The sequence below is a fragment of the Phodopus roborovskii genome, unplaced genomic scaffold (genome assembly GCF_943737965.1).
Source record: "Phodopus roborovskii unplaced genomic scaffold, PHOROB, whole genome shotgun sequence".
NCBI classification, from domain to species: domain Eukaryota; kingdom Metazoa; phylum Chordata; class Mammalia; order Rodentia; family Cricetidae; genus Phodopus; species Phodopus roborovskii.
In genome coordinates, this window is record NW_026126619.1 from 4654134 (window position 1) to 4676250 (window position 22117).

General features: G+C 36.5%; 1 protein-coding gene across 1 annotated transcript in view; it reads right to left on the reverse strand.

The window, feature by feature from the left end:
- Window positions 1-20396, reverse strand: part of Ptprq (protein tyrosine phosphatase receptor type Q) — a 168320-nt gene extending 147924 nt beyond the window's left edge. Inside the window, exons 1-8 of the mRNA XM_051206414.1 lie at window positions 20345-20396; window positions 19799-20025; window positions 17525-17594; window positions 14317-14516; window positions 13078-13327; window positions 11445-11573; window positions 8753-8899; window positions 2607-2779 (exon numbers count right to left, since the gene is read on the reverse strand). Coding sequence (XP_051062371.1) covers window positions 2607-2779; window positions 8753-8899; window positions 11445-11573; window positions 13078-13327; window positions 14317-14516; window positions 17525-17594; window positions 19799-20025; window positions 20345-20396 — 1248 coding nt within the window. The remainder of the gene's footprint in view (window positions 1-2606; window positions 2780-8752; window positions 8900-11444; window positions 11574-13077; window positions 13328-14316; window positions 14517-17524; window positions 17595-19798; window positions 20026-20344) is intronic.
- Between the last annotated feature and the right edge of the window lie 1721 nt (window positions 20397-22117).

A 22117-nucleotide genomic window follows, 5' to 3' on the forward strand; every position in this document is an offset into this window, starting at 1 on the left:
CACATTTTCAATCACCAATTCCTCTTTGCATTCCTGCTTTCTACCTTTTGTTTCTGGTATTGTGAATTTCTACCCAGTGTGATTCTGCCAGGGTTCAAGTGTGCATAAACCCTAACCCCCATAAAACAAAAAAATAGAAAACTGAACCAAACAAACCCTCAGATGAATGACAGGACTGTAGGGGGCAGGAGGTTGGGATCCTGGCAGCAGAGACTATGGAGCAGAAATGATGGTGGCATGTGAAGATTCTACAGGCCACCCAGAAGAAAGCTGGCAATTAATAATTTCATGTGACAAGGACACTGAAGAGAGGCTAACCTAAAGCTTAAGCACCAAGCTATGGGCTGAGAATTTCCTCATCTCTTGGTCTGATTTGGATTTGAAGACAGTTTTTCAAATGTGATTCAGAAGACTTTAAAATGAACATTAATGACGCTGTGTGTGTGATTTTTTTTTTTTTCCCTTTTGGAGCAATGGCACCATTGTCATCCATTCGTGAAAGTTTGAGCTAATGAGGTCATCCTCAACTTACCCTGTCCATGGTATCCAATATCACAGAGCCAGCTGTTTCTACCTTCAGAGTATGGCTCTAGCGAGTCTCTGTTTCATTCTTGTATCACTACCTTCACGCGGTATTGAGTCTGTTTCCTGAACCTTCATTGTTGCCCCATTATATTAGTTCCCCATGGTTATGTGACTGGTTGACACAGACTCAGCAGCTTCAAACAATGCACACCTATCCTATCATAGTTTCTGACAAGCCAGAGTGCAGAGATAGCTTCATTAGGATCTCTGTTTGGGTCTGCTAAGGCTGCATTCAAGGGGGTGGCTCGGGTGTGGTCTCATCCTGAGGCTTGGCTGAAGTAGAGTGTATTAATGCGACAGTACAAAAAGATTTAACTTTGTATTGTGGATGGCAGTCTTCTCAAGGGAAGCTTCCCTTTCTCGTGCACTCTGCTTTCCAGATAATCTCTGCTGAGTCCCTCCCCTAGGTGCATTTTGTAGTGTGACAGGCACAGGAACAGAATGGCTCTCCTTATTAAGAGAGGTGTAGAAACTGAATGCCCAGTAAAGTAAAAGATCTAATGCCAAGATTAATTCCAACAAGTGACAAGAATTAGCACAGATTTACTACATGTCAGCTACAGTGCTAAGCTCTTTAAACACATCATCCATGAAGTCCACATCATTGACCCTTTGCTATAGGAAATCGTGTCATTCCTAACTTAAATCTCAAGCAAAAAAAAAAAAAAAAAAAAAAAATCAGCCCTCCTTTCCAAGGATCAAGCCATCAATAATGGCAGAACCAAGCAGTAAGCCCTAACTGTTTGTTTTCTACACCTACACTCTTGACTATTTTATCCTATAATAGTCAGGTCCATAATTGAATGCTGATTGAATGGCTCTAATAACAATGTTCTTTCTAGTACGTTACAGAATCTCCACCTGGCCATTCCAGAATTTTTTAACCTCTAAAGAAAAACAGGTGTGTCTGACCATTCAGCAAATGCCATTAGCAAACCTGAGAAACCTGTCACCTGGTTCAAAGAAAACCACGAGTCTATTTTAAGATGTTCTCTGCAGCGACAAATGTTTAAGCTCCCGTTCTTTGATGAGATGCCAGCTAGACTATTAGAAAACCTACAACTCACCATCCGTTACACAGAAGAAAGAACACACGCAGGATGGACGTTTAACCTGGGGATGGACTTGGAGTGAGAGGTCCTGTTGTAGATAGCCACACAGCACTGAATATCATGGTGAAATCAATGTCTGAGTTAAAGGAGGTCAGGTACCAGAAATAGAGTGTGGAGAGGGAGCTAGCGTTATAGTGCAAGAGTAGCAATTCTGAACTGAAAGCAGCAGAAGCCAATTGCTTAATAAGCATCACATGTATCTCTGCTGGCTAACCTGCTCTTAAGTACACTTGGCCTTAGAGTGCCCGGGGTGTGGCCAACATGAGGATATGAGAAGTCTGGGGGCTTCAAGGATCCTCACAGGGAAGTAAAGACAGTGCCACACATCAGCTGCCTGTACTTTCTAACAAGACAAAAGGAGAAAAAGTAAGATTGCCACTGTGCTTAAAAAGGAACACAATAAGAAGACCAAAGCCTGTCATATTAAATGGCACACTTGACTTTTTATGCTTAGTTACATGTTTTCACTAATAAGAAGCAGCGCTGAGGCCGGTGGCTTCTCGGGTTCAGATGGGGAGAACCACTTGGGAACAGTAGTCTTTTCTTGCTATATTTTTTTGTTTTGTTTTTATGTTTTTGTTTTTGCAACTGTTCTAAATTGTAAGCCTCTGAGAGAGCTTTTTAAATCACAATCATTGTCTCCAAACAACTCATTAACTGGATTAGAATAATAAAACCCACATTTAGTCCCAAGTGATAGTTCAACGGACATTTTTCATATGAAGAAGACTAGTGACATTTAAGTAATAAGTCCTAAAATAAACTATGATGCAGTTAGGACCTCAATTTATTTTACTTCCTGGTAGCAAGTTTGCTAAATCTCTATGCAAAAGGTAGGCAAAGCCACCACCACGTCATCGGGGCCAGAACCATCTTGCCTGGGCAAGATGGGAAACGGAAGCAGAGTACCTCATCTTGTCCTGTGAGCAGAGTATTTTCCAAAAGGACCCCTGTCTCCATGACTGACGCTTTCACACGGTATTGGCTGATGATTCCATTTGGTTGTCGAGGTTTCCTCCAAGTAATTCTTATTTCTGTGGCTTCTACCTCTGTGATTTGTAAATCGAACACTGCACCTGGAACTAAAAATTATTTTAAAGTAGAATTAGCAAAAGAAGACACATGGGGCAGGGCCTGGGCCCTGCTCCAAATGATATGACAGACTTTGAAGATCCCCATGGAAGGCCTCACCCTCCCTGGGGAGCAGAAAAGGGAGGGGAGGGACTTGGTGGGGGTGGACATGGGATGAGGGGAGGGTGAGGGAACTGGGATTTACATGTTAAACAAGCTTGCTTAAATTTTTTTTTAAATTATCAAAAAAAAAAGAAAGTAAAAGAAAATACATTTTCAAAAGCAAAAGCAAAATTGTTCATAAATCCTTAGCCTATAATATTGGATATAGAAATAGCTCTGGGGTAATTGACTAGAATAATCACTAACATATTAAAAATTTAGTGTGGCAAAAGATTCCTTAAGTGCATGGAAATTTAAAACTAATTGTATGTGCATTCTTCTCAAAATATAACATGGAATCATTTCCCAAAAAACAAAACGTCACACCATTTAATCAGACCGACCAAATCACTAAAAATAATCTCCAGGCAGGTGAGATGCTCAGGGGCTAAAAGCACTTGCCTTCATGCCTAAGAACCTGAGCTGGAGCATCTCAGCTGGACCCACAGGGTTCCTGATGGAAGGGGAAGACGAATAGACTCGCCAGTTTTCTTCTCTGACCTCCATAATCACACCATGGCATGTGCAGGGTCCCAAACGTTCACAAAGAAAAGAAGAAAGAGGAGGAGAAAGGAGAAGGAGGAAGAAGGGAAGAAGGAGGAAGAAGGAGAAGGAGGAAGAAGGAGGAGGAGGAGGAGGAAGAAGAAGAAGAAGAAGAAGTTTCTAGAGAAACTCTTAGAAATAATTAATACGTAGTCAAAACCTTAATGTTTTCATATAATAACATTGCCAAAAACAGTATCTGACACAGCCAGGATACAATGAAATACAGTCAACAAGTGCAATTTACTGTCTCTTAATTTATTATGTTAACTTGTGTGAAGATTCAGTTGAATTGTTTTGTCCCCTGAGTTTACAAGGTAACCATGTGAGACCAAAGCGTTGGTATCCTTGCTTCTTGAAGTGGGAAAAATCAGGACAAGCAAACAATTGTTTGCTTAAAGCACCAAGTATTTAAAAACAAGATTTAGGTATAAAATGGCCAAGAGTGATATCTAGGAAACCTCCCAGTGCCTTGAAGACAATGAAACAAGGATAAATAAGGCTGGGTGTTCTTTCATGTTTGCGAATAATCTGGCAGTCAAGCCCCTTTCCTTACCTATGGTACAAATGCATTTTTATCTTTTCTTCAGCTCTCAAAAAGTTACCGCAAGGTTCAAAACCCAAAGGTTTTTCTAAACCACAGGTTCAAGAAAGAGACCATACAACATGAAAATAGCTCCCTTTAGGTTCACGATACAACAGCACACTAAGCTCATGTCCCTTTGCCATCTCAAAATGGTCTAGGTGGAGCAAATTCCAGGGGAGTCACACTACTTCAGGAAGAAACAAAGAAGAACCCATTCCCCTTCTAAAACAATAGAAAGAAATGGAAATTAATGTCACTACTCCCATGAGTATCATTATGCTCAGTTTCATTTATATTTAATACTATCTATGTTTATATCTACAGTATCATTTATATCCAAGCATGTAGTATGCTGTAACTGTGTAGATTATGCATCCAATAGATTGTTTTTATTTGTCTCCATGTAATTGTCAATACAGGAACCACCTAGGCAATGTAACAATACCAATATCTCAAATTACTGAATACTTATGACTGAAAAGTCCTTTTGGTGGTTCAGATTCTAATTTCTACACGGGCAAAGGCTTTAGTGGGAAGTAGGGATTAGCTCAATGTAACTAGCTACAATTTTCAGTTGGTAATGAAGGATAACTCTTCAGACTCCTCTCCCCACTGGTGTTCTGATCTGAGGTGAGCATACAGTTTGGTTTAAGAAAGATGTTATGTGAAGAGTTCTGGAGTAGGGTCCCGCAACCGGTGAGACACTCAGTCATCACTGAGCACGATTATGATCTTTATTTCATGCACCTGGAATCACATGGACGAAAGAGGCATAAAGCCCCCTGCAACGGTTCACCTGTTTTACTTAAGTAAAATGATTGTTTTTACCAGGAAAAGTTTTATTGTTATTATTAAATTATATAAAAGAAAATTTTATTGTGATTATTGTTTCTAGCTCTTATGTTGCTATCATTGTGTTTGCCCCCATGTATTTATCCAAGGATGGAAAAACTTTTCAAGTAACTGTAAACTAACAGAGTGAAGGACACAGCAAACCTCTTTTTCCCTTTCTTTACACCTTTTTTTTTTTTTTTTTTTTTTTTTCCGGAGATGCTATGTAGCAAAGACCTTAAACAGCATTGTGTAACATAAATCGCAGAAGAGACCAGGCATTTTTCTGTTAATTTAAATTAACATACAACTCATAACTAAACCTTTTATTTAACCAGGCAAAAAAAAAGTCTTCTACTTGAAAAATAAGTGAATTGTCCTTCCTTCTTTGTGGAAGCATTGTAGGAACACATCAATAACAAAGAAAAATACACATGTACTGTAACTGTTACTACGTGAGCCAAATGTATAAGTAATAGCATTTTTAACATATATTCATCAACAAAACTTGAAATCTGCATCATGACACTGATGTCTACTATTGTAATTTAAGTAAAGATTGAGGGGCTACATTTTTTTTTTTTACTGACTACAAAAAGCTTAGTGCATAAAGGAAGTGGAGGAGACAGGCACTGTTTTCTTTTTAGAAAGACACTTATCTGGTATCCCACATACTCTTACGAGAAACCAGAGAAGTGTGGATTAGGTTGATCCCTCTAATATCGATACAAAATTAAAGAAAGCCCAGCACACAGGGCAATTATCCACAGTGCAGAAATCAATTCTGAAGGTGTTAGCCACAGAGACTGAGTCACTCTCAAAACAACACATTTGGAAGTTTTATGAGAAATCAGAAAGAGAACAGAAACAAATTTAACACAAGTAAATTCTGGATAACTTTTAAGTTTTTAGACGAAGAGCTCTTAGAAGAAGTGAAATTGGGCAATAATGATGAAGCAAAGAAAATACATGAAGCCTTTCTCCATCTTTTAATCCAACTCTTTTTCAAAGAGCATGAGGGAGCACTGATTGAAATCCACGGAGATTCATGAGAACCCTGAAGTGACAAAGCTCTCAGTGGTTTTCCAACAATTATGTGACATCTGGAACATCTGGGGCATTGTTAAATTACCATTCCCCCCTCTGTCATCTCTCTTCATGCCTAAGTAGATATGTGGTCAGTGAAGTAATAAGTGATGCATGTACTAAAACCTTAGGGAAAGATCCTGGAGAACTACTACAGAAATAGCATTTATTTTTTTTCTGATAACCAAGTGACTATGGATCTTAAGAGTCTTGGTGTTAATGAAATCAGCCACACTGGCATGTGATAGCAACACACCATTTCCTATAAGAAGTCAACTCAGCAGTTTTCTATGAATATTTGAACATGGTCATTTAAAAAAGGTAATAATTTAGGAGAGGTATGCTACTTCTAATTATTGTTAAGCACTTTAAGACATGAGGCAGTGAATAAATAATGCCAATTAAAATACAAAGAAGCTTGTAATGACAATAAATGATGAATAAAATTCAGATTCCAATTTTCTTGACTGTAGCTAGTGTTGTGACCTATAGGGTTGTCTCATGTGGTTTCAGGATTCTCCTATGGAACAATTCCATTATTGGGAGCGGGATTAACTTGTGCCAGAAGCTAAAACATCTTTGCGGTTGCTAAGGCTCACAGAAGCCCTTCGTGGAGGTGAATCGTCATGGAGCCCCATAGAGGAATGTGGACTTGAGCAGTAAGATCCATGCCTTCCCCGCCTCTATAGGGACCCTGTAGTCATTGGATTCCCCCCTAATAGTCACCAAGATGCAGTCTCTAAGATACAGGCAGCTGTTGAAGATGGGAGAATGAAATTCAGGACAAATTGTCTTCCCTATTCAACAAAAGAGTCATCCATTCAAGATAATTAGATATGAAATATAGCCCAAATGATAATTTGGGATGAGGGTCCTTAGGATTCTATGTACTTTGTAAATGAAATATGTACAAATAAAGGAAAATAAAATTTAAGTGACATCCAATTCAAGCAACATAGCATTGTCTCTGGCAACATGTTATCTAATTCCTTATCTTGGTCAAATGCTGGAGATCAAGAAGGATAATTTAAAAATGACAGTCTTGTTGATTTTTAAAATGTGTTTTGCTTTAATTATTTCCATGCTGTAGATCCATCCTAAGTTCCTAACATATGCTAAATACGTGCTCTACCACTGAGCACTCACAGGTAAGCAGGATAACCCAAGGTTGGCCCTGGACACAAAAGGTCAAAAAAAAGTGCACATACCTGAGTGTTGTGCTCTTTCTCCACACGTCTCCACACATGCCCCTTGTCACAGAGACACACACACACACAACACACACAACACAACACACACAACACAACACACACAGACACACACACACATACACACACCATACAACACAACACACACAACACACATAGACACACACAGACACACACACAGACACACAGACACACACCACCCACGACACACACACACAGACACACACCACACACAACACGACACACACACACATAGACACACACACACCACACTCAACACCACACACACAACACACAACAAGACACCCACACACACACACTAAATAGATGTTTAAAAAATAAAAAAAAAAAAGCAATAGGTCAAATATTTGTTAGAGAAAACCCTCTGTTGTGCTTTATAACCACCCAAAATCCTCTTAACTTTCTAGGAAATGGCCAAGAGCACTATTTGGATTGAATTAGTGAAAACTTTAGGAAAATCACACAAAGCAAAGGCTCTTCAACATCAACAAATGAAATCTTTTGCCTCATTAGCAGAGGTTACCATTTTCATTTTCATATTCAAACTATATATATATGTGTGTAGATAAAACACACACACATATATATATAGATACACAGACTTTCATCATATGTCTATAAATATAATGTTTTTTTTACACTTATTCAATAACCAAATAGGATCAAGGTTTAACTTTTTCTTTGAAGGGAGAGATGGGTAGAATTTCCTGACAGTTGCTGCCCTCTAATGGCCTAATCCATGAGTGATAACATAGTGAATGCATGTCCAATTAAATTGTGTAGGGCGGTGTGTGCATATATTTATTTAACCTGCCAAATATTGTATGTTAGCTACCACCACAAAATAAACTCTGGATATTCTTTGAAGTATTAGTTTATTCTGAAACCTGCCAACAATTGTATCAAAACACAAATGAAGCCATTGAGCAATGATAGGATGAATCATGAAAATGGTCCTTTATGTTAGTATATAACTAATACTTTATAATATTAAAATAATACTTTAACGATATATTTCACCCAAAACATTGGCTCTTAATAATCACACATATTGTAATTTCTGAGATACATTATTTTCGTAATTTCTGTGAACACTGAAAACTTTTTAATTTGTTCCCATCAGGAATCCTTACTAGTTCAGAAAACTCTTTGATTATCAAAACGCCTTGTTCTGGGTGGGAGGGACATAGTGATACCTCCAGAAGTGACTTTTGTGAGAAAGAAAACATTCCATGTCTGCCTAGTACTGGAGTTAAGCAATATTCAATGTGTGTGATTAATTTATGACACTTTGGTGTTTTGCTAAAAGCCATTGTGAGTCTCTGTCATCTTCAGTGCATGTACTCTTCTGTAGTACCCCTTGCTATTGTGTTCTTTTCTGTATGAAGCATGCTAATGAAGTAGGTAGTAATTTCAGAAGAAAAATTATCATGGGGATTTAAGCAGACATAAACCAAATTCCTTCTAAAGTTATATTTTCAATAAAAATTCATTCACAAGCATTTAAGAAACTGTCATGTTAACTCCATATAAGAGACAGTTCTTACCATCTGGAGGAGTAAATACTGAAAGATTTGACTTGGGTCCAACCCCAGCGCTGGTTTCTGCAGCAACATAGACATCATACATTGTAAACGGTGTCAGGTGCGTAAATGCAAATCTGAGGTCTTTTGTGCTATTATCCAACATCCGCCCTGCAAAAAGCAGACCAGACCAATGGATTCTTTTTATAACTATCCAATCATTTAATATAATGTTTAGAAGCAAGGACAATAACAAAACTATTAAACTAAATTTTTATTATTTTGAGTGAGTAATTTTGAATATTTTGTTTAGTTTACTGCAAATTTGAAGAGCAGGAACAATGTAAGACCTTCTAGTGCTTAAAACAACTTTTCTTACAAGAGTTCGGTTGAGTTTCTATTTTACTTAAATGGAAAACAGAGATTAAAAATATAATTCATTTGGCATATTGTTAGCCTAGCACACACAAAGTTATGGATTAGATCTCCAGTATATGATGATGATGATCATGATGATGATGGTGGTGGTGGTGGTGGTAGTGATGATGAGTGTATATAATTCAAGTTCTCAGAGCTTGGAGGACAACACAGGAGGGTCAGAGAGCACCGTTGCCCTGCCTCCTTATATAAAGTCCACAGTTTTCAAGCCCATGTCAACGTGATACTCATTAGCCTCGGGCCATCTACTTTCATTCTGTACAGGATGTGCAACTCAACACTACCATTTTAATGTGTGGTGATTTTATTATCCTGAGAGATTAGCATTAAATCATAACATCTTCTTAACTAATTTTCTGATCATAAATGTCATTACCAATAGCTACAAAAGATGTATTATTTCATTTTCACGCAACCATCTCCTGCCATGTTATTTTCCCTGAACTCCAGCTACTAATTAAATTAATTAGGAAACATTAATTTCACTAGAACCTCCAAATTGAGGATCTCATTACTGACTATACTTTTACTTTGTTTGGACCCTCATCGCTGATGCCCACTCCACTCAATGTCATTGTCAAAACTAATTGCCTCACATAAAACTTCAATGCATGAACCCATTCCAACTTCCATGACTTGGACCTTGACCACATTCCAAATGAGTCCTAAAAAGGTGGCTATTTCATGCTTAAGCATGAAACCTTCTGTCCCCTCTTCAGTCTCAGGTAGTGATCTTGCTCCCTTTACATTGAAATGCTTAATAAGACAATGTGTGCCTGCACGATCCCACCAGCAACCTCTTTCCCCCGAAACAGTCTGCCTTACCATAGGCCAGTGGTTCTCAACCTGTGGGTTATGACGCCTTTGGCAAACCTCCAAAATATTTTTATCTCCAAAAGTATTTACACTATGATTCATAACAGGAGGAAAATTATGCAAAGAAAATAATTTTATAGTCACCACAATATGAGGAGCTTATTAAAAGGCCACAGCATTAGGAAGATTAAAAATCACTTCTATAGACAAACTATATTCATCTTTTAATCCATTCCCTGTATTTAAGGAAAAAAATCTTACCTCTACCATCAGAAGCACATTTTCAACAATTCTTACCTCTCCTATGTCATTTTTCCTTTTGTTTCTTATTTGTAGCAACCCAAAAATATTTATTCCTAATAAAAATAAATTTGTCAACTCTGCTTACTCTCATGCCTACTCCCCGCTCCTTTGAACTTTTCAATATTCAAACTTCCAATTAAAAGAACATATATGTCATCCTAGTGTTGAAAAAGATACCAGACAGAAAAGATGTGAAGATATGTATGGGTGAGTACTTATATGCTGTGTGTGTGTGTGTGTGTGTGTGTGTGTGTGTGTGTGTGTATGTGTGTGTGTGTGTGTGTGTGTTTACACTGGAGCCAGGTATAAGAGATGAGCTATCTTTTACTTTTAGGAACTTCTTGTATTTTAGATTTTTAGAAGGAAAAGTTATTTAGAAATAAGTCTAGTCATGCAATGTGTAGACATTTCACAAGGAAGGATTTGCTTTGCAACTTTAAGGGTTTTTTTTTTTTTTTGTTTGTTTGTTTTGTGTTTTTAGGTTTGTTTTGTTTTGTTTTTTTAGTGCTTTCAAAAAAAACAACAATGTGAGAGCTTGTGTTATTTGATCATTGAATTAAATGTTCACAGGAGCAACGGGATCTCTGATTCAGTGAGAAACTGATGACCTAATTTACTCCCTCTGGTAAGAGGGTACTCAAATCCTGCTTGTTCATAAGATGGAGAATTTGTTACCATCTAAAGCCACCAATATCACTTTGAGTAAACATTTCATGTCAGATTTAGGGTCACAATAGCATCGCACAGAGTACAGGGATCCTTCATAGTACATCCAGAGAGCATGATGGTTAGAAGTAGATGCCCTGTCCTACATAGAACCCTGACTTGTCATAGTCTGGATGCAATGTTCTTTTGCATGTAAGTCAAGGTTTTCTGGCTCAAATGATGGGAGGTATGTCTCATCTCTAGCATGCTCCTGGGGCTCTGTCTCTAGTTCTTTCTTCCCCACATGAAGCAGGGACAGTGCTTTAGCATCCTGTTTTGCATTTGTGGTTTTAAACAGAAGATTTACAGGACTTGATCTCCCCAGTATTTTTCTATTATTCATTCACCTCAATTTCAGGTCTTTTCAAGAATTTGTGTCTTTTAACAGTTATAAATTACCCATGTATTTTATAGGTTTTATTTTAAAATGTAAAGGCAAAATGGACTGTCTTACCTGATGGTCCATATAACTCAACTCTGTAGCTAAACTTCCCCGTTACAATAGCTGGTGGGTCCCATGAAATTGAAAATGCCTTTCCTGTGACGTTGCCTGTTACACAGTTTCGTGGTGGTCCTTCGGGCACTGAAATTAATATAGAGAAGACAAATATATATGTGTGTGTGTGTGTGTGTGTGTGTGTGTGTGTGTGTGTGTGTGTGTATGAATGATAGAGACTCATTGTTAAAAACAAATAGTAAAATATGAAAATATTACAATGTAAAAATCACACTAAAAGCAAAGTATGTGAAACTTGAAGGAAAAACAGAACAGTCTAGAGTTGTAGAATTTGAGCAAGACACATGAAATGGTTAGATTAACTTCTTTTTACTGTTTTCTAAATGTACTTAGTACTGTATATGATGATGCAATGTACTTCATTCTTAAAATCATGTAATACAATCCTTGCCAATGTTATATCATCCCAATGTACCCATATGCATATTAGTCATACATAGCCATATGTAATATATATAATATACATACTCATCACATACACATATATAAATACTCCCAATCCCAGTGGATATTTGGCTTGAGAAACTCTTTCTTGTGAACATACAGATAGAAAAGTTGAGAAAAAATATCCTCAAACTTACATACAATGACTTTTATTTTTTCACATTCGTATTTATATTTGTTCTAAGGAACAACTCTGAGTATTTACTCAAAATTTGTGTCCAATAAATTTAATATTATATAATTTCTATGAATTATTTTATATTGTATATGGGATCCAAGAGAAGACATTATTATTCAAATATAATTATTTAAATAGAGACAATAATAGGTTCAAACTAGCATAGGAAGGAAAATAATACGACCTGACATGTATACCTCTGAACAAAAAGATAAAATTGCCTTATTAATAACCCAGTATCCTCAAAAATTATGAATCCTATCTGATGTCTGATGCTATATTACAATATGCATATCAGACATCTATTTTGTGTTAATATGTGTTCTAAAATATCAGGTTCCTAATACCTACACTAATATGATATTGTATTGGTATCTACATAAATACAAGTATAAATGAATCATACCTAGGAATATGACCTCTCAAAAATGAAGAATGTTAATGATGTCTAATTGTACTCATTTACCCTAAGGCCCCAACACACAGAAGGTCCTATGACTGACTCCATTTTTCAAGAAGAATGCTGTGCATAGAGCTGTGAGCCATTATATTATTTAGCCACTGTTATGATCTGATACTGAAATGTTGATCAATATTAGCTCCACTATTTCAGGTAATATCCTGCACATCTGGTAATACCAATGCCAGTGGGAAGATACAGATAACTAAGATGCGTTGGAAGAGCAAAGACAATTAGGAAGAATTACAGAGGTCATTGATGATAAATATCATTCATAGTGTCTAAAGAATTCCCTTTCAAACTTCTTTTTCTTTTAAATCGTTAGTTTATCATTGAAGATATTCCCAGTGGATGCCTTTTATCTAATATGGGAGAAAAAGTACCCAACGAAAGTCAGGTTAACAAAAAGAGTCTACAGGCAGAATGAAAGATTATTCTATCAATAATATCAAATCATTATTTTCCTTTCTAATCAAATTAAATCATACCTGATTCTGGTGTCCTAACAATGGTACTGTCAATATACCCTGCTTCAGTTGTAACAGCTGAAACTTCAAAGAGATATGTCGTATATGGTCTCAGGTGAGTCACCACAAAACTGACCGGCTCTTTCCACACAGAGCTGATGATATTCCGTGCCAATGTGCTGGATGCATGTGTAGTGCGGAGAGGAGGTGTAACTCTGCTGAGGGTTGGAGAGGGGCTGGTGGTACTCCACAGAAAAGATTCGCTGTTCTCCTGAGGAGTAAAGGAAATTGCAGTAGGAATCATCACATGGCATCTCTAGGTAAACATAGGAACCTCAAGCCATTTACCTTTTTCTTTACACTATAAATGTTATTTCTCATGTGTGTGAGAAATGTAACATACTGAATTTCAGGGGGGAATGCTAAATTTTAATTATAGTCACTAATGTCTATAATATTAGCACAGAATATATCTATTACCTCCATCGTACTTTAATCTTGAACTCTTGGGTAGAATTTAAAGTGGCATAAAATGAAGGTAAAGCAACAGCTAAATCATCAATAAGAATTTTGAAAATGCATGCAAAATCAACAGAGCAAAAGACCTAAGAAAATTTCAATCTGTGTTCTTCACTATCCCTACCATTTCTTAAATCATAATTACTCAAATAAAGGAAATCAACAATAAAAAAGTTACATTCCCAGACATTAGGGTAAACATACAGATGCATGTGTGTGTGTGTATTCAAAATAGATCGGAATTTGAAACAACAGATTCTAAACTCTTTAAAACAAAACAACTTTGCTTGGCTGTTTCTCCACCAGTAATAACACAATTACCATAGTATTTCCATAGGTTTCACATCTATGAAAAAAGGCACAAAGATAAGCCATCAAACAGCCCACCAGTTTACTTGACATTGATGATATATTCCCCTACAGGTACCTTCTCCTATGATGCATGGACTTATGGCCTCTGCTCCAGTAGGAACTACATTTTCACACCTCAGGGATTTAAAAGTACCCCCCCATACACACCCTAACTGGAACACCCAGCCCACAACATATACCCTCTCTCCATCTGACCTTCCTCCTCTGCTGAACCAAAAGCTGCCCCACTAACAAAGTCTTTCGAGATCTGCCTTAGAGAGGTTATCTCCCAATCTTTAATTCACGCCCTAATTTTGCAAAATATGAAAACTTAAAGATGTAAGCTTAACAAAACTTTTGATGTGAGGAAATGTGTTGTACCACACTCACATTACATTCAGGCAATTTCCCAGTCAAAATATCCTCTACTTTGATGGAGACATCCTTCACTACTATGCCACTTCTGGCATGTTTGACGCTGATCTTGAAGCTGGTGATTTTGCCATTTGGTTGCCGGGGTAAATACCAAATCAAGTTTACTGCGGAATAGTTGAGGGCCTCTACTGTGAGATTGACCACTTTACCCGGAGCTGGGGGTAAACAGGGGTTGGAGGAGAGAGGAAGCTCGTGTAAAACTTAAAATGCTGTTTACATTCTTTAGAGTTATTACATTTCCACATAATATGAAATTAAACATGGAATATCTTGAATAAAATCATCTTCCTACCTAAATATATGTTCACTTTAAAATTTTTTATAAAGTGGACTTGAACCATATCTGCATACTACAAAATTACATCCATTAATTCAATGAAGCATTTCAAATATTACTTTCAAACTATCAATCAATAGTTTTTTGCAAATATACAAACAAGTATGGGCTAAAATTTTGCTTCCTTAAATATTTTGGAATTAGGTGGGTACTGTAGAAGTTGAGGAAAAGTAATAAATTCAAACTCATAGCCAAAAGACACAAAATTCACATCTGAAAAGTTTATAAATCTCTAGTGTCTAACATCAAGTGAGTAGATATAAATTTTTTATTTTAATTATCTATAATGAAAATCTGTATGTTTAGTTTCAGTGACAACTATATGACATTAGAGTGAAAAGAAACTGTGTACATTAGTTTAAGGATGCAAATAAATAATCAAGGTCTTTCGGGTTATAAAATAAAACAAGAATGCTTGAGGAAAGACTACATCTAATAATAATAGTGACTGCTATTAAGATGCCAAATGGCTAGAGTCTAGGTTTCATTGTATCAAAACAATGCCAAAATCTGATTTGTAAAAGAAACCATACAAGAAGTTGCAATACAAGTTGGACAATAAGAATGAAGAAATTCTAAGCCAAATCATTTTAATGACAAAATTACCACAGCTATAGAGAATGATCACAAATAGATAAATAAATAGATAGCCTGGTAGGCAGATAACAGATAAATAACAGTAATATATAATAAATAAATAACAGTAATATATAATAAATAAATAATAGATGGGAAGTTTTCTTAAGGAGAATTGATGAAATTGAGTTGAAATTTAAGATGTTTGCTAAGCATTTAATATTTAATGTATTGGAGGTATAAAAAAATACATTAAGACAAAGGAACAGAAATTGTTAAATGCATGATACTGTGCAACTGTAATGTTTTTGTGAATATTAATTATTAAAATCTCATTGTAATTATATATTTTATGAATATCTTTTAAATATTTATATACCAATAACAGATCACACACAAAGCTGAAACACTTCCAGTTGAGCCCTAAAAGAAATGATCAAATGCAGAGAAGTGGAATCCGTGAGGTAACTGCATTAAGATCTAAATTTTATTTCCAAAACAGTTCATTGACAAACGTTAATCAAGTAACAATCTGCCAAATCTGGAATACAACCTCCCCTGAAGAAGAATGTTCATGTTTCCTGTTTTAACATTATTCTGCTTCTGTGAAATATTTCTGCTGTGTATCCATTTTGAGGTTTCCTGTTCTTTCCTCTCCATGGTTGGAATGTCTTTTCTATCTAAATACTCTATTTCTTCATTGTATGGACCAGCATCTGATATTTGTAGATTATGTGTAGAGAGAATTCGTACATCTTGATCCAACTATAGATTTATTGTAAAGGACCCAAAGTCCCACAAATCAAGACTCTTCTCCTGTATACACAAAGACTTCCATTTTTTTCTACACTCCTATTTAGACATTGAAGTGAAAGTTCTTCCTTTGATATTTAAATCAGAAATAAATTTTACATTTTCATGAAAGGAAAAAAAAAGTAACAAAGCTCCCTTGGGAGTTGAATCCTGGGCTTTAATGTTGGTAAACAGAATAATATTCATTCAGCTCCGTGTCACAGATTAATTTGTATGTATGTCTCTTAGGACAACTGTTGTCATAAGAAAACAGATTTCTCTTCTCTTCATAATTACACATCCCATAAATTCCATAGAACTTAATTGCTCTTAATCCAGCAACTTGATTGATGAATGTACTACATGTTTTTTTCTATAATGACTGTTTTATTTTCTTTTTATACCAGGACCCATGCTAAATTATACTAAGCAATTGGAAGAATTATTTAACATATATAAGATTCATAATTTCAAAAATCACAGAAGTCATTGCATGGCCTTGTAATATACCTGGCATATTAATTTGCATATTCGCTTATCTTGTCACATTCAAATATAATATCCATGGCAAATATTTGTTAATTGGCAATACTATTGGCATTGTCTATTTTTCAATGTATTTATTTGATTCCAATTGGATTAGAAGCTTATTTTGGTCATCTTATGAGGAAGTAAAGATGGGTTGGGCAGCAAGGTTTTGCAGTGTGGGTGAAGACTCTGGATACGTTTTATTAAAGAGCTAGGAGTTGCTGGTAGATTTAGACATTACTTGGAGGGAGAAACTAAAGATAATGTTGAGATTCCTCCCAGCCACAGGAAGAAAGGAAATGCATAAAGTAATAACTAAAGTCTGTATTTTCATGTCTAAGGTCACCAAATGCCTATTACTGGTGCTAATAGGAAAAGAGATACAGAGGCCTACTTGCCAAAGCCAATTTACAACACGATATAGTCACGGGACTACATATGCTCAAGAAGAAAAGAGATGAGCCACCAGTGTACCAAAATATTCATAGAGGTGTTTTATAAGCTGCCCAGGATGGTACCTACTTGTAATCCCAGAAGGCAAGACAGTTAATGAGGGAGATCCTAAATGTGAGGCCAATCTGGATGGCATAATGACTTCAAGGCTAGCCTAGGCTGCAAGGAAAAACTTTTCGTAAAATAAATACATTAAATCAGAATAGAGCTGCTTGCCTGACAAAATAATAAATAATTTTTTATTCTATTTTTCTTGTGCTTTCAAACATTCAGCCACCAACGTTATACTAAATAGCTGTTGGGATTAGAAAGAATTTTGTTTTTCAGAATGCTTTTACTACTCCCAAAATAACTGAAAGGAATTGAAAGGGCACCTTCAACAATTTTACACATTTTGCATCTTATTTCCATTACGTTGCAGTTTTTCAATGATAAGCACTCATGATCAATTTAGAATTAATAACTTAGGGAAATTACCGCTTTCTGCAGTTTGGAAAAGAAATGGGTCACTAAACACTCCAATGCCCACGCTGTTTTCGGCAGCAACCTGAAACAGATCAAGGGTTTGATGTTCAAATTCTTTGCTTCCTAAATACACAGAATCTGAAATGGTGCAGCGCTCACTTACCCACAAGGTAAGCTGGAAAAGGACTTCCCTGTGGTTCTTACATCATTCCCAAACTAGAAAGCAACATGGGTGGGTGGTGGGGAGGGAGGGGGCATGTAATCAAACTAGGAGCTAAGTCCGGCCAACACCCTTCAGATGAAAAAACTAGGTGAGAGAGAAGTCAAAAGACTTGGCCATGTTCATAAAGAAAAAAACTCAACTGAATTTTTTTTCCCCAAAGCTCAGCCTTTACCCACCACATGTGCAGTACTCATAAAACGGACTAGGCAAACGGCATCAGACATTAAGACTCGCACTCTACAATTGGGCAAATGAGTACTCGGGAAACAGAATCGACGAAAAATAAGTTGGCTTGAGTACACAGAGTACAAAAATCAAAATTTAACAGGTACACAAGCGATTTGTCGCTCGCATGATTTAGTGTGATAGCCGAATAGGCAGAGAGGACACTGGAAAAGGCAGTGAGACTCCTAAGCCATCACAAAATGCCGAGTGGGACCCAAGGACCTTGGTGTAGTTCTTCTACTTCCGGTAATTTACTTAACTCTTCTAAACACATGCTTTTCTCATGTCTAACTGGGAATAATAATTTACCTGTGTCACGGGTTTTTTTTTTTTTTTTCAAGACTAACTAAAATAATATACATAGACTGCTTCACGGGCTTTCCCTTTAGGTGTTACCTATACTGAAGATATCAAATGTACCATGCCAAATTCCCCTTGGAATTCATCATGGCTGACATTTATTTGAAGAGAGGGAATGTCACAGCAGTGATTTATGAAGTGTGAGATGAAACATAGACTACAGGCTTCTTAGTAAGGCTGAAATGACACAATTCACAGAAATAAAATGCAAAGCTATAAAAACAGATCTAAGCAGAAGTAGCCTGGGCAAACCAACTTGCTCTCACCGATAATTTCTCACGTCCCATTAAATTTACTATTTATTGACTACACCTGGGCGTGTATGTTATGATACTAGTTAACCTAAATATGTACATGTTTCTAGGAAATATAGTTTGCAATTTTCAGATGTCAAAAACCTTTCTTACAAAAGCTCCCCTCCCATGCCCTATCATCAAGGAAGGCACCACAGATAGTAAGGCCACACACAGCCCTTACACATTCTTCTCTATACTCAACTTAGCTTCAAGGCTTGGCAGGTGAGACAGCTCAGAAGGGAAGAACTTTTGTCACCAAGCCTGACAACCTGAGTTAGAGCTCTGAAACCCAGGAGGTAGAAGGAAAGAATCAACTCCCACAAACTGTCCCTTGACCTCACCACATGGCCACTTGTACCAAACAGGCACATCCCCTGGAACACCCCATACAACACAAATAATGTTTTTAAAGAAAACAAGACATGGACATTAAGGTGCCAATAGGGTGTCTCTGTTCTTTACCTACTCATCTGCAAACGTCATAGCTAGCCCTAATTACAAAGATTTCCATTTAATCTAATACAGTATTACTCGGTATAAGTTCATCTTTATTTAGTATTCAAATAAAACATTAAATCATAAGTTGTTAACACTGTAAAGTGCCGCACAATTTTAGAAATACAAAAGCAAGTAAGAGTTCAATAAATATTTATCGAGTGAAATAGAAATGGAATATTAGTTTTAGTAAAACTGTATCTTCAGTTGTTCTCAACCCATTATCACAAAGTTTAGTAATGAACATTCAAGTTCCACAGGGTTAGAAGAAAACGTCAATGCTAAATTTAAGTTCTGATAAATAAAAGAACTGTATTTTAGTCTGGGGATGTGGATTGATGGTTGCGCACTTGCCCAACATACATTAGACTCTGAGTTCCATCCTTACAGCAAAAAAAAAAAAAAAATTAAAATAATAAATAAGAGGCATGTAATGTTGTCACTCTGTAACCTGAAGTACTGAAAAGTGTTGAATTTAAACTTAATTTGCTTTCCATAGAAGATAATAAGCTACAGCTTAGAGACGGAGAAAGATTGTAATTATTTCACCAGGTCTGACGTTAGCAGTTGGGTGTTGATAGCCTGTCACTCTCAGTGACTCAGTACATTTGACTCACAGACTTACAAGGTGGACAAAGACTCTCGGCACTTCTCTCGTGGATTTACCACTTAATACTAAGCATTTACCTTAATCTCGTATGTTGTTCCGGGGTTAAGGTTCGTGAGAAGAACCTCCAAACTGTCTGGCTTTGCTCTCGCTCTGGTGTATGCTGTCTGCATCCACGGGCATACTTCCTTGTACTTAACAACATAAGATAGGATCCTTCCGTTTGGGTTAGGTGGGGTATTCCACGAAAGAAGAATCCCAGCAGATCCAACTCTCTCCCCAGCTAGGAAGACCGGAGGCCCTGGTTCTATTTTTTAAAAATCATATGATTAAATAATCGAGCAATTATTCTATTTCCACCAACAAGTAAAAAAAAAAAAATCTATAAATGTCAACATTTTGAAATTCCCAGAAAATGGTATAAATTTCTTCTCCCTAGAACTTCACTATTAAAAAAAAAAAAAAAAAAAAAAAAAAAAAAAAAAAAGACTAAGAAATAAATTGAGGTAACACCACAAACATTCTTTTGTAAGAATGTAAGAAATGGAATGCAGCTAAACACTACATGCCAAATATACTTTGATGCCAAGTCATTTTCTGAAAGAATCTGTTAATACAAGGCTTACCTGCAAGAACTAACGAAAGAAAAACAACAGCCTTGACTGGAATAATGCGCATGTCACCATTAACAGTCACTCTGATCTACTTCACAGGCAAACATAATTAAACATAATTACCTTTTTTCTTTGAAAGTGAAGGAAACAAAAGAGCCCAGGGAAGGCTCGTTCTAAACATTTTCTTAACTTTTCATTTGACGCCAAGAACTCTATACCAATTTCATACATACAACGCAAATGCTGCCCATGTAAGTATTTTTATGCAACAGAGTTAAAATGAGTAAACAACTTTTAAAAGGAGTGTAAAGCATGAACTTACTTGTCACATTTGTTGTCGCTGTTCTACTCACAGGTGAGCTATATGTTGTAGCAGAAATTGAAGAGAGTGTGATATCATACCCAGTGCCATAAATATCAGTGGAGACATTAACCTAGAATGCCAAGAGTAAATGTCACATTATTTCTGAAAAGCAAACTAAAGTAATAAATCTATTATCATTTGAATAGTTAACACTTTTCTACATAACTGTACTGTTCAAAATTTCAAAAACAAGTATCATATAACTGTTTACTAAGTAACATAAAAATAAGATGAAAACGTACAAAATGCCCTGTGTTATCAAACTGTAAATCAGTAGTTCTACCTAAGCCAGCTCTTCCTCGTCAATAAGGAAACAATGACATCTTCAAAACATTTACAGCCTTTTACTTAACCCATTCTTTTTTAAGAGTGCATATGAAATACCTGTGTCTTTGAAGTTCCAAAAAGAAGGAAAAGAAAAAAGAAAAGAAAATCCATCATTATTACATTTTTTCATGCGCTAGAATCACATTGATGGCTCCAGAGAGAAATGTTGCCCGCATTAATGATTCAAAGCCAGATCCTCCTGGCCAGTACACAATTAATGAGCCTGGATTACTCAATAGCTCTGCCCTTTCTTTGTTAAACTATTCATGAACTCTTGGATGGATGACTGTAGGTTCAGTGCGTGCAAGCACAAACACACACACACACACACACACAAACACACACACACACACACATACACACACACACACACACACACACACACACACACACACACACACACACACACACGGGGGTGAAGGATGTAGAAGAGACATCGATAAGACAAAACTCTAGGATGTTGAAACTTATACTCATTAATTTGCCATTGATGTTTTCTGTCTACATCTTTATGCTTTTAAAATCCACTCAAGGAAAAAGGTTTTCGTAATTTGTGAGCATCATACAGAAATTTCCTGCCAGGACCAAATATAGATAAACACACAAGCTGGCCAGGTTCAAGAATGAAAACTATACCTGATATTCTCCACCACCAAGATATGTGATAGAAACAAAGCCATGGCCAGGCAAGATCCACTAGAAAGTTCTCCCCGTGTCCTCATGGCAGGCTCCAGTGCAGAGAAAAGCACCTTGCAGGCTTAGTACAGCCTTTACTATGGTTCCTTCTCGGGTTTTTCCCCTTATTCATGGGTATTTCCAGTTCTGATACTGAAAAGTAGAAGTTCACATAATTTGCTTTCTTAAATGTTCCAAAATGCTCTTGAAAATCAACAGCCTACAGTGGCATTTTTAAATAACCAAATTGTTAGGAGACAGTGACTCCTAAATGACCTTTATACACAGACATTAAGAGAGTATATCTTCAATGGCATTTAGTTTCTTCATTTTTATATGTAATTATAAGAATTAGCATGAATTTGTTACTTCATGGGATATCCTTACATCATATAATCTATGTTCTATTTGAGCATTAA